Source organism: Cololabis saira, chromosome 9 (assembly GCF_033807715.1).
Source record: "Cololabis saira isolate AMF1-May2022 chromosome 9, fColSai1.1, whole genome shotgun sequence".
In the NCBI taxonomy this organism is placed as follows: domain Eukaryota; kingdom Metazoa; phylum Chordata; class Actinopteri; order Beloniformes; family Belonidae; genus Cololabis; species Cololabis saira.
In genome coordinates this window covers 14,562,069-14,575,816 of record NC_084595.1, presented here as the reverse complement: position 1 = coordinate 14,575,816, position 13,748 = coordinate 14,562,069, and the positions used below count along the sequence as shown (strand labels likewise).

At 41.9% G+C, this 13,748-nt stretch overlaps 1 protein-coding gene across 1 annotated transcript in view; it reads left to right on the top strand.

Annotated features, from left to right (window-relative positions):
- rtn4r (reticulon 4 receptor) overlaps positions 1 to 13,425 on the top strand; it is a 65,684-nt gene extending 52,259 nt beyond the window's left edge. The window contains exon 2 of the mRNA XM_061729859.1: positions 11,386 to 13,425. Within this exon, the coding sequence (XP_061585843.1) occupies positions 11,386 to 12,767 (1,382 nt within the window). The 3' untranslated portion in view covers positions 12,768 to 13,425. The remainder of the gene's footprint in view (positions 1 to 11,385) is intronic.
- Positions 13,426 to 13,748: the final 323 nt, after the last annotated feature.

The window sequence follows — 13,748 nt, the reverse complement described above, 5'->3', positions numbered from 1 at the left end:
ACTTGCCGATGCAATAAATCTGGAATGTAATAAACATTACCTCAAATATGATCTAAATTATAATATTAAGGTTTTCCTAAAGCTTATGGCGCTTTATGAAGTCTGACTGCACAAAAATTGAAAATTTACCCACTGCTTAACTCCTTAACTGAAAATGTAATACATTCTAAATTCTGATGATACTCTTGCTACTGATGGTGTATAGAGCAAGTAGAAGGGACACTGGTGGGTTACTTTGCAATTTAGACTCCTAATTCCGAATGTGTAGTACATTAACATTTCCAATGAGCAAAATATCTGCAGACAAAGCCGTATTTTTCAACACAGTCTCAAGTACATTTATTTCATTTCCATTTCTATAAAATTTAAAGCACTGGCAATACTAAAGTGCCATAGGCTGAACTATACAGAGTTTTTAGCTGTCCTGGCAGCACAGAAGATCCCCCAGTAGCAGAAAAGTCCATAAACATCCTGCACAGGGTTGTAAAAACTTATGAAGTACATAACCCTTTAAAATATGACAATAATTATAATAAACATATTACTGGATATTATAAGTGCATCAAAGATTATAGCCCAGCACACAGGGTATAGGCTACCCTAGTATTTCAACATTCTACATGTAGTTGTTAGCACATTGAAGTAAGTTTGCATGCAGTGAATTTACTTATGAAGCATGCAGCTCCAGGAACTGTAGTGGCAGTTTCCAAACGTTGAGCACAGAGCAGTCTTGAGTGGTACCCCGCTGAGCGATGATGAGCAGCTGGGAGGTCAGTGTATCATTGAAGGGTCGATGGTAATTTGATGGCAGTTTTGAAAGGAAGAACTACTCACCTCCACTTTCCTTTTCAATTGCTTGCCAGTCGAGCAGAGATTCGATCTGACACCCCTCAAGATTGTGAGCTCATTCTCTCACTGTCAGGTTATTGGCAGCCCACTGCCTATTGTTACTGCTGTCGCTTCCCACTAGTTAGACGAGACCACCGACATTAACTGCCTACTGCGGTTATGCTGAGGCAGGAATATTGTCTGTCTAGCATGACTACTGATTTAGTTTTTTCCTTTCAGACTAAGACAGACTCCCATATATGTAGAGACACATGCATGTAAGTCCCCGCAAACTTGTCCCCTTTTTTTGCATTGTCCTCTCTGTCCGTCGATCTCCGGTTCCTTCAGTTATTCATGAACCATCTGCTAGGGTAAGGACCGTGTCAGATGTGTGTCAAACAGGACCTCATCTGTCCCTCCCATTCGTCTTTAATTGTGTCCTCATGTGCATGCTGATGCCCCTGCAAGACACTGTGATTAGCTGAGGGATTCAATCTTAAGCTCTGGTCCATCATGTCCTGTTTGATCTGGCTACATCTTTATTTCAGATCACAGCATCTGGTTCATCAATGTTGTAAGGGGGAGAAGAAATCTGTCTTTGTATGCTTGTCTGTGCAGCTTTGTTTTGTGTGTTTGTAGGCTATTTTGAGGGAAGTGTGTTAAATATTGAGTAGCGCCACACTAAGATACGAAAACTGTGGGCAGTTCCCTTAGTAATGATCACAAAAGTAACTTATTACACAATTCAAAGACAAAGACGTTAATGTTAATGTACCAGCGAGTCAGGAAGGGACGTCAGACAGCACTATGGTTAAAGCTACTGAAATATTTAAGAAATTCACTTCTAGAAGTAATACGTGCTTTGAAAAAACGACGTACAAAATGGAAACCAACTGTTTTGAAATCCATACTGTCAGTGACGGGGTAAAAATGGTTGCAATAATGTGGTCATCGTGGTCTTTTTTATCACAGTTTTTTTCCATATGAATTTGCCCGACCAACCAATGGAGACCATTTTTTCCTTGTAATGTAACTTTTCACAGGTTTAGGAAAGGAAAAGATGTTCAAAGGAAACGCAAATGGAGTTTTCTCCTGGTTTATCATGACACGGTAGCTCTGTAATTCTCACTTCTTCCAAAAGTAGCATCAGAAGCTCTGCATGGGTTAAAGTAGGAGCTGAAATATTTCGATGTGCCTTGAAAGTTTAAGCAAAGGACATTTGATTCAGTCAGAAAATATGTCCAAATTTTCCGTAACTTTCCTTTTTTTTCTGTAGCTATTGAACTAATTATTCCAATATACAATCAGATATTTACGTAATCTGTTGTGTTTGTTATGAAGATAGGCTGAAAAATTGATTTCAATTAAAGACATACTGAGGAAAATAGAAATTGTCTGTTGGACAAATGTTTTTACTTTGTAGGTGTGTTTAACTCGTGCTTTTTATTTATGTTTTAATGTCTTTGTAAAGCACTTTGAATCACCTTGTTGTTGAATTATGCTGTATAAATAAACTTGCCTTGCCTTTCAGACAGCCCACCGTAGCACTTAATTGGTTCTGACACTATCTGAATCTGCCCAATTTGCTTAAGTTGGCTTCTGACCCCTTAACCCCCTAATATGATCAGTGGGGGTTATTTCAACCTGCTCTGAATCTTGCGACTGCATGGTGCTGTCACTTAAATTAATAATATAAGTTTCTGAATAATGTATTGTGCACAAATTATCACCACAGTTCAACAGAGCACTCATTCAGGAACATGGCCAATTTTGAAAAAAAGATAAAAGGAAACAGGAAAGAGAACCAGAATCAAGGAACTGTTAGCTGTTTGAGCTGGGGGAGAAATTTCTCTGCAACACCAGTGTAGTCATCAACCCTGAAATAGTTTAAAGACTCCGTGGAGGCGTATACAGAAGCAAATTGCAAGTGATTAACAAAATGAAATCACTTAGAAATAAGAATCGTGGCGACATCAGCGATGAGCGTGGCTTAAGTAGCAGCGGGTGAGAGTTTCAGATGGTACAAAGGCTGTCAGGTTCTGGGTCTGAAAGCAGTATGAGGAGTGGTTTCACAATATTAGTTTTTATTCAATTTATAGAAAGCATAGAGCATCACAGTAAAGTCAATTGCATGTCCTATTATGTTTTCAGTGAAAATATATCAAATGTCAACTGAGCACAGAGCAAACAGAAAAGTCACTCAAAGATGATAACATTTTTCAAAACAAAAGTAGACTTAATACATGTACAGAAAGGGGGATGATGTAGAGTCACAGTCAGAAGCTTATCAAATAATAGGCATAATTGCAAAAGTGATCATGGGTTTTGCCATGAAACAATAACCACCAGAAGCTAAATTTAGTTTTCACACATTTCAAATAAAGTAAAAAAGACACTTTCTCTAAAAATTAACTTTGTGTTTGGGAGTTTTTTACTTTTGGCTAAGAAACGCATTTGTAATTGCATCAGTTGTGCTAAAAATTAGCTTATTTCAACTATCATCCTTGAGAATGTTGCCAAGTTTCCTGTTTTATCAGGAAATAATAAATTATGCATGTGTGCATGGATTAACACAAGATACATGACTTTAGAGAAGAATTTTAAATGATGGTCTGCCTCTAAACAACACAATAATGTATAATTTCAGAAAGAGGCCAGGAGGTCCCTCTGGAGAAGGAATATGATTCATCCCTGACAGAGACATCACTTCCACTCAGGGCCAAGGGAGTAAGACTGTCATGCTAGCTGTCCCTGACCAGTCCCCAGCCCTTCAAATTAAAGCCACTGTGATGAATCAGGGGTCGCCTCACTGTTCTATCTCAACACTTTGTTGTGGATTCACTGGCATGAGAAAGGATTTGAATGAATGTGGAACTTTAACGATGAAACAAAACAAGCTCTGAGTGTTCTTTAGGTCTCTGAATGTGCCACAGAGACATGGAAATGACTGAGCAATGTGACTAAGTCATACACAGATAAGTAAACAAAGCAGTCTGCACCCACTCGTACTACTTGTCTCTGCAGGCGTATACTGTGTCGTAGCTACTGCTGGGGTGCCTACACCAGTACCATTGCACTGAAATTACAGTTTGCTGATGCTATTTGTCCACTACACTCTTACTACCAATTAACATTTAAGCTCCTTCAAGACACCACTCTTTCCCATCAAGCTAATATAATGTGTCAGTGTCCTATTAGGATGTATACCCAGGTGATTTTTTTTTTTTATTAAAGCGCCTCAGCAGGCTTCTTAGGTCAGACCTAAAGCATTTATGTATCACTTTCAACAAAACGAAAGTCAGAACCACGTGAATTATTGATAGATGAGCAGACACCTTGGTGGTCTTATTTGGGCATCTGTTAAGGAGCAGAAGACTCAGGGCTGTGTGCTGCCCGCTGCCATCTTGCAGAAAAAGGCAGTAGGCTATAACGTAACATTGAGTGGCGAGTGTGATGTCACAATTTCCTGCAAATCTCATCATCTTTCTGAATTACATATTTATTTTTGAGACAGCTCAAAAATAAAATGAAAGTACTGTTTTATGTAAAGTTTTTGACTTGGTAGGCTCCACTGAACTAGCCATCTACCACTCCATACCACCTGGTAACAGTAGTACACTACTTTTACAGGTTTGCCAACTGGCCACTTTTAAAAGAAGCATCTACTATAATCCTTGAATGCTTAACCTGTGTTTTGCAAGGAGCAGAGTGTGCATGTTTTATAACATCGTGGCCCAAATGAGCAGGTCGTGAACTCTTCATGTCATTTTGGGTTGAGCTCAAGCTACAGCTTCTCCTGTGACACATTTAGCAGAGGTGAAGGTCAGGACAGAAGCAGAGCAGTTTGCTGCTGCCGTAGCAACATGAGACGACTTCTCAATCTCCTCCAGCATTACTGAGACCTTACTTTCAAAATTGGCTTCACGTATCAACACCACCATCACCTAAGCGCAATGCTAAAAATGTACGTGCCTGGTGAGCAAACATGTTTTTTTCTGTTTGTTTGTTGCTGTGAACAAGTGATGTTTAGAGTTTAGATATAATCACCACTGAAATAAAGAAAAAAATAAACATAGAATACTTCCATTTTTGAGCTTTTCATGTGGTTCAAGTAGGGCTGCCCTTTTTTCAAAAGTTCAAACAGTTTCTTAAGTATTCAAGGATGTGTCTTTAAAATGTTTTGGTCCAAATAGTAAAGCAAAATAGTACACAAGCAACCTCCTTTCCAATGTCAATTAGGGCTGCATCATTCTGGGAAAAAAGAGAATCATTCCCTTACTTAGAATAGGGATCACCATTTTTTATTTTTTTTTTAATGTTTGGGAAATGTTTGTTTGTGCCTACGGGCTAAAACAGCAGTCAGAGTATGGGGCCTTCTTGGAGTCCCTGGGAGGAGTACTTGATAGTGCTCCAAAAACTCTGGTCTGGGAGGAGTCCGGTGAGGCCATGGAGGAAGACTTTCGGTCAGCCCCGAAGAAATTCTGGCAAACAGTTTGGCACCTCAGAAAGGGGAAGCAGTGCTGTGCCAACACCATGTACGGTGCAGGTGAGGAACTGTTGACCTCGACTGGGGACATCTGCGGGTGGCGCTCAGTAGGTATAGGGTCCGGGGCCCTCTGTTAAGGGCTGTTCAGTCTCTGTATGATTGGAGCAGGAGTTTCGTTCGCATTGCCGCCAGTAAGTCAGACTTGTTCCCAATGCATGTTGGACTTCGGCAGGGCTGCCCTTTGTCACCGGATCTGTTCATCATTTTTATGGACAGGATTTCTAGGCATAGCCAGGGACCGGAGGGGATCCGGTTTGGGAACCACAGGATTTCATCTCTGCTTTTTGCAGATGATGTTATGTTGGCTTCATCAAACCCGGGACCTTCAGCATGCGCACCTCCAAAACCGAGGCCATGGTTCTCCACCGGGAAAGGGTGGCGTGCCTTCTCCAGGTGGGTGGAGAAGTCCATCTCCAAGTGGAGGACATCAAGTATCTCGGGAAGCGAGGGAAAGAGCGTGAGATTGACAGACGGATCGGTGCAGCATCCGCAGTTATGCGGTCGGGGTAACCGGACTGTCTTGGTGAAGAAAGAGCCGAGTCGAAACACAAAGCTCTCGATTTACCGGTCAGTCTACGCTCCCCGCCTCACCTATGGTCAGGAACTTTGGGTAATGACCAAAAGGACAAGATCGTGGATACAAGCGGTCAAGATGAGTTTCCTCCGCAGGGTGGCTGGACGCTCCCTTAACGATAGGGTGAGAAGCTCAGTCACTCGGGAGGAGCTCGGAGTCGAGCCGCTGCTCCTTCACATTGAGAGGAGTCAGCTGAGGTGGCTTGGGCATCTGTATCGGATCCTCCTGGACGCCTTCCTAGGGAGGTGTTCCAGGCATGTCCCTCCTCCCTAGGGAGGTGTTCCAGGCATGTCCCTCCAGGAGGAGACCCCGGGGAAGACCCAGGACACGCTGGAGAGACTATGTCTCTCGGCTGGCCTGGGAACGTCTCGGACTCCCCTCGGAAGAGCTGGAGGAAGTGTCTGGGGTGAAGGAAGTCTGGGCATCTCTGCTGAGACTGCTGCGCCCGTGACCCAGTAACGGATAAGCGTTAGAATAGATGGATGGATGGATGTTCGTTTATGTCACAATAACAACATCACAATTCCAACCCTAATCCTTTGTGCTGACTATTGGGCAGTGCAGTGCCACTGAATTATCACTATAATAACATAATGTATTAATAACCATCTGCTCAAATTAATTAGGGCCCGAGCCTTTACAGTAAAAATGGCTCAACAGCGCCCCCTAGAAAACTTTGTGCCTCAAGGCCCACAATACGGTTTGACATACATGCACGAAAATTGGTACACACCTGTATCATGTCGCAACTTAAAGAAAAGTCTCTTGGCACCATGGCCGAAACCGAACAGGAAGTCGGCCATTTTTAACGTTTTGAATTAATCGTGTAATTTTGGCGCAATTTATGCCATTCCTTCGGCAGTTAATACGGCCCGAACCGTAACGTGCACCCAGGTGTGTTATACATCAAAATGTGCGTCCCCCCCTTCATCTTATTGGTCCATATTTGATAGTTCCCCAAAAGTCAACACATTTTGCATGCAAGCCAGGCCTGGTGATAAATTTGATATTTAATGGTTTGCATTAATGGGCATGGCCTAATGGCTCAACAGTGCCCCCTAGAAAACCCCCCTAGAAGACAAAGAAGTGGTTGTTTTATCTCTGAGTTTTGGTATTATAGTCGTTTAAGACACCCAGGCCTACATTTCACGCACAGAACATATGTTTTTTCATTGTATTTTATTTTGTTGTTTCTTAGTATATGTCCACTTGAAAGTATGAATAGAATATTTGTTTTAATATTTCATTTAGGCTTGAGATCCGGGTGTTTTAAAATAACATTTGAGCTTGCAGTGCTGGAAAGCCAGAGCTGCTTTGAGTGGATCTGCTGATGCAGATGCACAATCCCCTTTTTTTAATCTTTCTGCAAGTTACGCGAGGTCCTAATAAATTATATCAACTTTTAAAGAGCAATAAAACACTGTTGTAGACATAGCAGACATTGACCATGCAATTAGCAGACACTGTTGGTTCATCATAGAGGCATACTCTACACATCGCTTTAGCTAGTCTTTGCAGATAGTAGAGCACAAGAGTTGAATGACAGCCCATACATTTTATTCAATATTCCTTCAAACTAAAATAAAAGGCCCTGTCCTGCTTTAGAGCTAAAGAGACAAGAAATGTCACTGAGTGGAAGGAAAAAAATGCTTGTTTGCTCCTACAATGATTGCCGTTGTGCTGTGATGTACTTCAAGAACAAAGGCCACTGCCAGTTTGAGCCATGTTTCAAAGACATAGGGGAAGATTGAGTGTTTGAAATGCAAGCCAGCGGATAAGAATGAGGCGGGGATTTCTGTTCTTCATATCCTTGTCAAATTTCATCTGTTTCAGGAGCTCAAAACAATGCCAGAACAAACAGCTGAACATTTGTGGATTTCGAGCAATCTTTGCTAAAAGTAAAGCTTTTAAGGGAAGGCAAATGTAGCGGGTGCAGAATGAAACTGTCCTCCACTACACATTTGATTTGAAGTCTCTTTTAATTTGGTCTGCAAAGAGCAAATTTATGTCATATTAATCATTACAGTTCGCTACAAAAACAGCAACTTTACACTCAAGTGTGTAGTCTTCTTCTCTGGACGTATTTAGGCCAGACTTCTGTTGTCCCTGCACACACCATGTAGCAAATGTGCCCTATGTGGTAAGACTTAGACATGGCGTACTGCCAGATAACACTACATTTTTCAACAAATAAACCAACCTCTTACCTTAACAGGAAACGCACAAAAAATCACTTGAGCTGGACATGAGCTGTCCTAAATGAAGTGTAAATTAAACATGTAAATAATATATATGTAGGTATATCATCTTACAGATGACTCTGTGTGCCACACAAACAAAGCAGTAATAAATAAACAAAAGTGTCCCATTGCTCATCAATCAAGGGTTTGAACACATTGGTCGAACTGTCACTGTGACATCCTTATGTCAGGGATCCGATCGTGAACCACTTAATCTGAAGATGTCAAGATGGCACTACTGCCAGATTTATGCTTGTAACATATTGTAATGTAATCAGTGTGACGCAGATGTAAAGAAGCTTTTAATGAGAAGACATAAATATTGGCAAAGGATTGATGACACCGGGGGCTTATGCTGTCATTCAACAGATGCTAACAAAGACGAGACACATTATGTCGAAAGCTGATGAAACCAGGCTTTGACGTAGGTGGAAATAGCCTGTTAATGAATAGACAGCAGAAGGGAGAAAAAATGAAGACAGCAGAGGAGATACACGAAGCGTGCTATGTGGTAAAATATTGCTATTGTTAGGCGGCGCTGAGGGAAAAGTGCTGCGAGGCAGAAAGAGAGGAAAGTCTTGACAGCTTTCTGGTGGAAGTCTGACGGCTGAGCAAGGAGATTGGAAGGAAAGTGCAGCAGAGGGCTGCTGTCAGGCCACACCAGAGCTCCGTTTAACAAGGTCCAGAGATGAGCTGCACCACGACACATTGCAGGGGAATGAGAAGAGGAAGAGTTGGGATGTAGTCAGGGATGAGTGCAGCTCATGCATTTTCCAGATACCCTCTACCTGTCATGCCTGCAAGCATTGGATTTCTCACTTGTGCATGGGAGCAGAGATAAAAAAAAAAAAAAATCTTCAGTAAGGACAGGAGCTGAGGAGTATTGTGAGATGTGGAGGAATACCTGCCATTTATATGACACCAGGTGTGCTTGTGAAAGTTTTACTCCATCATCTCTACATGAAGGATGAATGAGCTGAAGTAGATAACCGTCGTCCAACCCCCACCCCCTTTACTCCACTATCCATAGTGTAATATCAGTGGGAATCGTTTACCTGTGGCAGGTCAGCTCCTTTCCATTATAGTGTTTGTGTGCGGCAAGCTCGTCTGAACCACGGCAGAAATAATTAAAGCAAAAAAAAAAAAAAAATTAAAGCTGCAAGCAGCGATGAACGGGCCCTCGCACCCTTGTGCACATTCAGGCGTGCTGCATTGGAAGCGCTTGTATGACTTGCATGTAGATGTCTTCAGGCCTGGACATTTTCAAATTTATTTTTTTTCTCGTTTTTATTTTTCCGATGAAATGAGGGCCTTTTTGCCCCCCTAAACGTGCCCCAAAAGTCACCAAATTTTACACGCAAGCCAGGCCTGGCAAAAAATGTGATATTTAATGGTTTGCATTAATGGGCGTGGCCTAACCCTGCGTTCACACTGAAAGCGTCAAAAATCTCCCGACGCCAGCATCTCGCTGTTTGGAGCGTTCACACTAAAAGCGGCATGCACTGTTGACGCCTGCAGTGGGCGGGGCTAAAGCTGCGCTGCAGAACTGGATGGAACTGTGGGAACAGCCTACACATACAGTATAGCGTACACATCTTCAGTTTCCTATTTCACCATAGATCACACTTTGGGACGCCTTCTTTATATTTTAGCGTTATTTCCACGTAGATAAGAGTGAGTTTGATGCTCCTTAAGAAGTTTGGTCCGCGGATCAACATCAACCGCCAGAGCCCTTGCTCCCGGTGAACCATAAATCCGCCTAGGCTGATTTATGGTTCCGCGTCACACCAACGCAGACCCTACGGCGTAGGGTCCGCGTCGACGCACACCGTACCGCGACCCTACGCCGTTGATTTAACGCGGAACCATAATTCAGGCGAAGCTGCAGTCTGTCTGCGGTGATCACTGACACAGGGTCGGAGCGGATTTGGTCATGATGTTTAACCTGTGTTTTTTGATTAATAAGCACGGTTTTTAATTATTTTTCGTTGGATCAATGTAGCAAATAAAATCGTTGGGACCATCCAGCTCCTCACCCATCAGATACGTGTTTCACGTGATCAGTTCAGGTAAAAACGGCAGTCAAATCAGCAAAAATGTCATTTTGCTGGATGAAATATATTAATTCCTGATTAAATAAGTTTGTTAGTGCACAGCTCTGCTCCTGTACGCATGTGAATCAGTGTATGTTTGTGTGTACATGAAAGTACAATCTGCATTGAGGCTTCTCGCTTCGGGAATCCCGGTCTGCGATTGGACGCTAGCTTGGCCGCTCCCGCCGCCCCCGGCGCTAGTCCCGCCGCCCCCCGCCCCCTCTGAAATTAGACTATGTGTTGGCCTGGGTCATTTTATGATTTTTTTAATCCTGTGCCATTCAATCGCCAGGCCTGGCTTGCGTGCAAAATTTGGTGACTTTTGGGGCACGTTTAGGGGGACAAAAAGGCCCTCATTTCGTCGGAAGAAGGAAAGAAAAAAGAAAAAAAAAGAGAGAAATTCCTACAGATACAATAGGGCCTTCGCACTGTCAGTGCTCGGGCCCTAATAAGTCTGGTGCCTCTCCCATTAACAGCATTTCCACGATTACAGAGCGTATCTAACCAGGCTAAAGCAGTAGATCAAACAGATCATCAATCACACTGTAGTTCCAAACCACTGCATACTCTATTTTTTAGTATATTCAATTGAATAGGATATGATGTAGAGGATAGAAAACATGTGTTTTATTTATGTCTTCTAGTATAGCTGAGTTAGACTATTATAATCAGTCACTGAATATTCAAAGAAAAGAATACCTTCATGGATAAAAAATACTTTGGTTGTATTGTGAAAACTTTTCACCAGCTTTTTACCTTGCCCCCTAGCCATTCATCTCTTCGCTTGGCATGTTGCCTCATTTTCCCACCATAAGGCTTAATGTCAACTTTGCTACCATTGAAATGCCATTACTTACATCCTCTCTCTCTCTATAAACCATATAAAAATATATGAAAAACATGATAAATATCAAAATATGCTGAAAATTTTACTTGTTGTAAGGGATTATTCCAGATTTCATGTGTTTTTGCTATGATTTGAAACTGGTTCAAAACATGTGCTCAACAACCTGATTGATGGCTTATATTATGTTACTTAACCAGGATTCAGCAAATTTCCTAATACATTATTTACTAATGCACCTATGTTTTCTGTCTCTGCAGGGGGCCGACTCCTTTTCCTGGTGATGTGGCTGAACCTTGTGCCTCAAACTGAGAGTTGCCCTGCCAAGTGTGTGTGCTACAGTGAGCCCAGGCCCACTGTGGCTTGCCAACAGCAAGGACTGTTTTTCATCCCTACAGAGATCCCTGTGCGAAGCCAACGGATATTCCTACAGAGCAACAAACTCACAGTGGTGAGGTCCACCAGTTTTAGTTCTTGCCACAATCTTACTGTTCTCTGGCTCTACTCAAACAACATCAGCTACATTGAAGCTGGAGCTTTTTATGGTTTGGAAAAACTAGAGGAGCTGGATATTGGCGATAACAGCAACCTCCGCACCATCAGCCCAACAGCCTTTCGGGGCTTAACGAAGCTGCACACCCTCCATCTGCACAGGTGTGGCCTGTCAGAACTCCCTGTTGGGGTTTTCAGAGGAATGTTCTCCCTGCAGTACCTTTACCTACAGGACAATAACATTTTAACGCTGCATGACGACACGTTTCTGGACCTTGCTAACCTCACTTATCTCTACCTGCACAATAATAAAATCAAGATAGTAACAGACAACATGTTTCGGGGCTTACTCAATCTGGACAGACTGTTAATCCACCAGAACAGAGTTATTTATGTCCAACCCAGAGCTTTTGGTGATCTTGGTAAGCTGAAATCCTTGTTCTTGTTCCTTAACAACATTACCGTCTTGACAGGGGAAACCATGGACCCACTGGTTTCCCTCCAGTATTTGCGTTTAAATGGGAATCAGTGGATCTGTGACTGCCGGGCGAGGAGCCTATGGGAGTGGTTCAAACGTTTCAAAGGTTCCAGCTCTGAATTGGAGTGCCATGTCCCTGACTTTCTGGCCGGTAAGGACCTGAAACAACTAAAAAGTGAAAACTTAGAGGGATGTGTTGAAACGCCACAAATCCAGACCAATCTCTTCAGCTCCAAGGCACAGTCAGGGAAATTCCCTCCCACCGAAAGCCCTCTGGGCGAAGCCATTCCCAGGTGTTGTCTTGGAGATAATGATAAGTCCTCCATCCTGTCTGGAAAGAGTCGCCAAATAACTAACAACCCTCTGAAGGGAAAGGAGAACATGTTGAAGACTAAATACAAGCAGCAGGAGAGAACAAAAAATGAGACCCAGATCAAGCAGAATGATGGGCCACTGGGAACCTTGTCCAACACCCTGGAGAAGACTTTGGAAAACCTAAACCCTGACTTTATAGACAATCCAGAATCTTCTACAGCCTCAAACAAAAAGAAGAAGAAGTGTTCCAAAAAGCCCAGATCAGACAACCAGTGCATCAAAAGCCGAGGCTCAACTTTGCAAGAGCTGCATTGTCTCATCATTCCCATGATCTGGATATCTCTAGCCATGTCTTAGGACTCCCCATGACGCTCTGCACACAGGACTCAAGAATGTTGATGCTAATGACAATGATAGAGAAGATGCAGCGACATCTACAACAGGCAGTGACTGAAAAGCAAGGAGTCCTGTTGACTCAACATTGCTGGAGATAAACAATAACAACGACGCAAGAGTACAGCGAATAAAATGGATGCCTTTACAGAACACTACAGATCTAATGTAAATAATGAGTTGGTGCCCAAAATTGTTTGTTCTCTATGTACTCAACCGTACTGTGTCAAAGCTACACTTTGGAGGCTTCTCCACTTTCCCTCTCAAAGGCTTTTATTGGTTAGACAGGCCACTGGAAGACAAAAAGAGAAAAAAAAAGAAAAAAGATGAGCAAACAAATACAGGAAATCAGAGGCAGAATGCACACAAAGAATGTTTGGTCTGTTAAATGAAGAAAAAAATAAGAAAAAAAATCCCATCATTATTTATTCAGACTCATGCATTTGTTGTTTAATGTTCTTTTTTTATGTTTATAAAAATATTTGACCTCCGTTGTTTTTAGTTCTATTTTCATGACAGAAAACAAATGTGGCTAGCATTTACCAAAAGAATGCTATCCATGTGTTTATGGAGACTGCAATGGAACCATAGATATGCATTTTATTTTAATTGTGTAAAAGTATGAATATATTATGAATAAAAGTTCTTATTTCTTATGGCTCGTCATTTTGTGTGGTATTTTTGGCAGAGGCAGTAGACATAAACCAAGACATTGTTAATGTTGGATATACTGTGTACTTGGTAGGTTTTAAAAATATATATTTTAAATAGGTTTAAATTACAGTATTTAACCATCTTTACTGCATTTGGAGGATCTTTCTTTTTATTTATATTAAACATTTTAGATCCCCCTGTTCATTATTGATTAATAAAAAGACTGACTAATGTTTTCTTGCTGCTGTTATCCTGGAAAAGTCAACGAGGACTATTGTATGATGTCTCAGG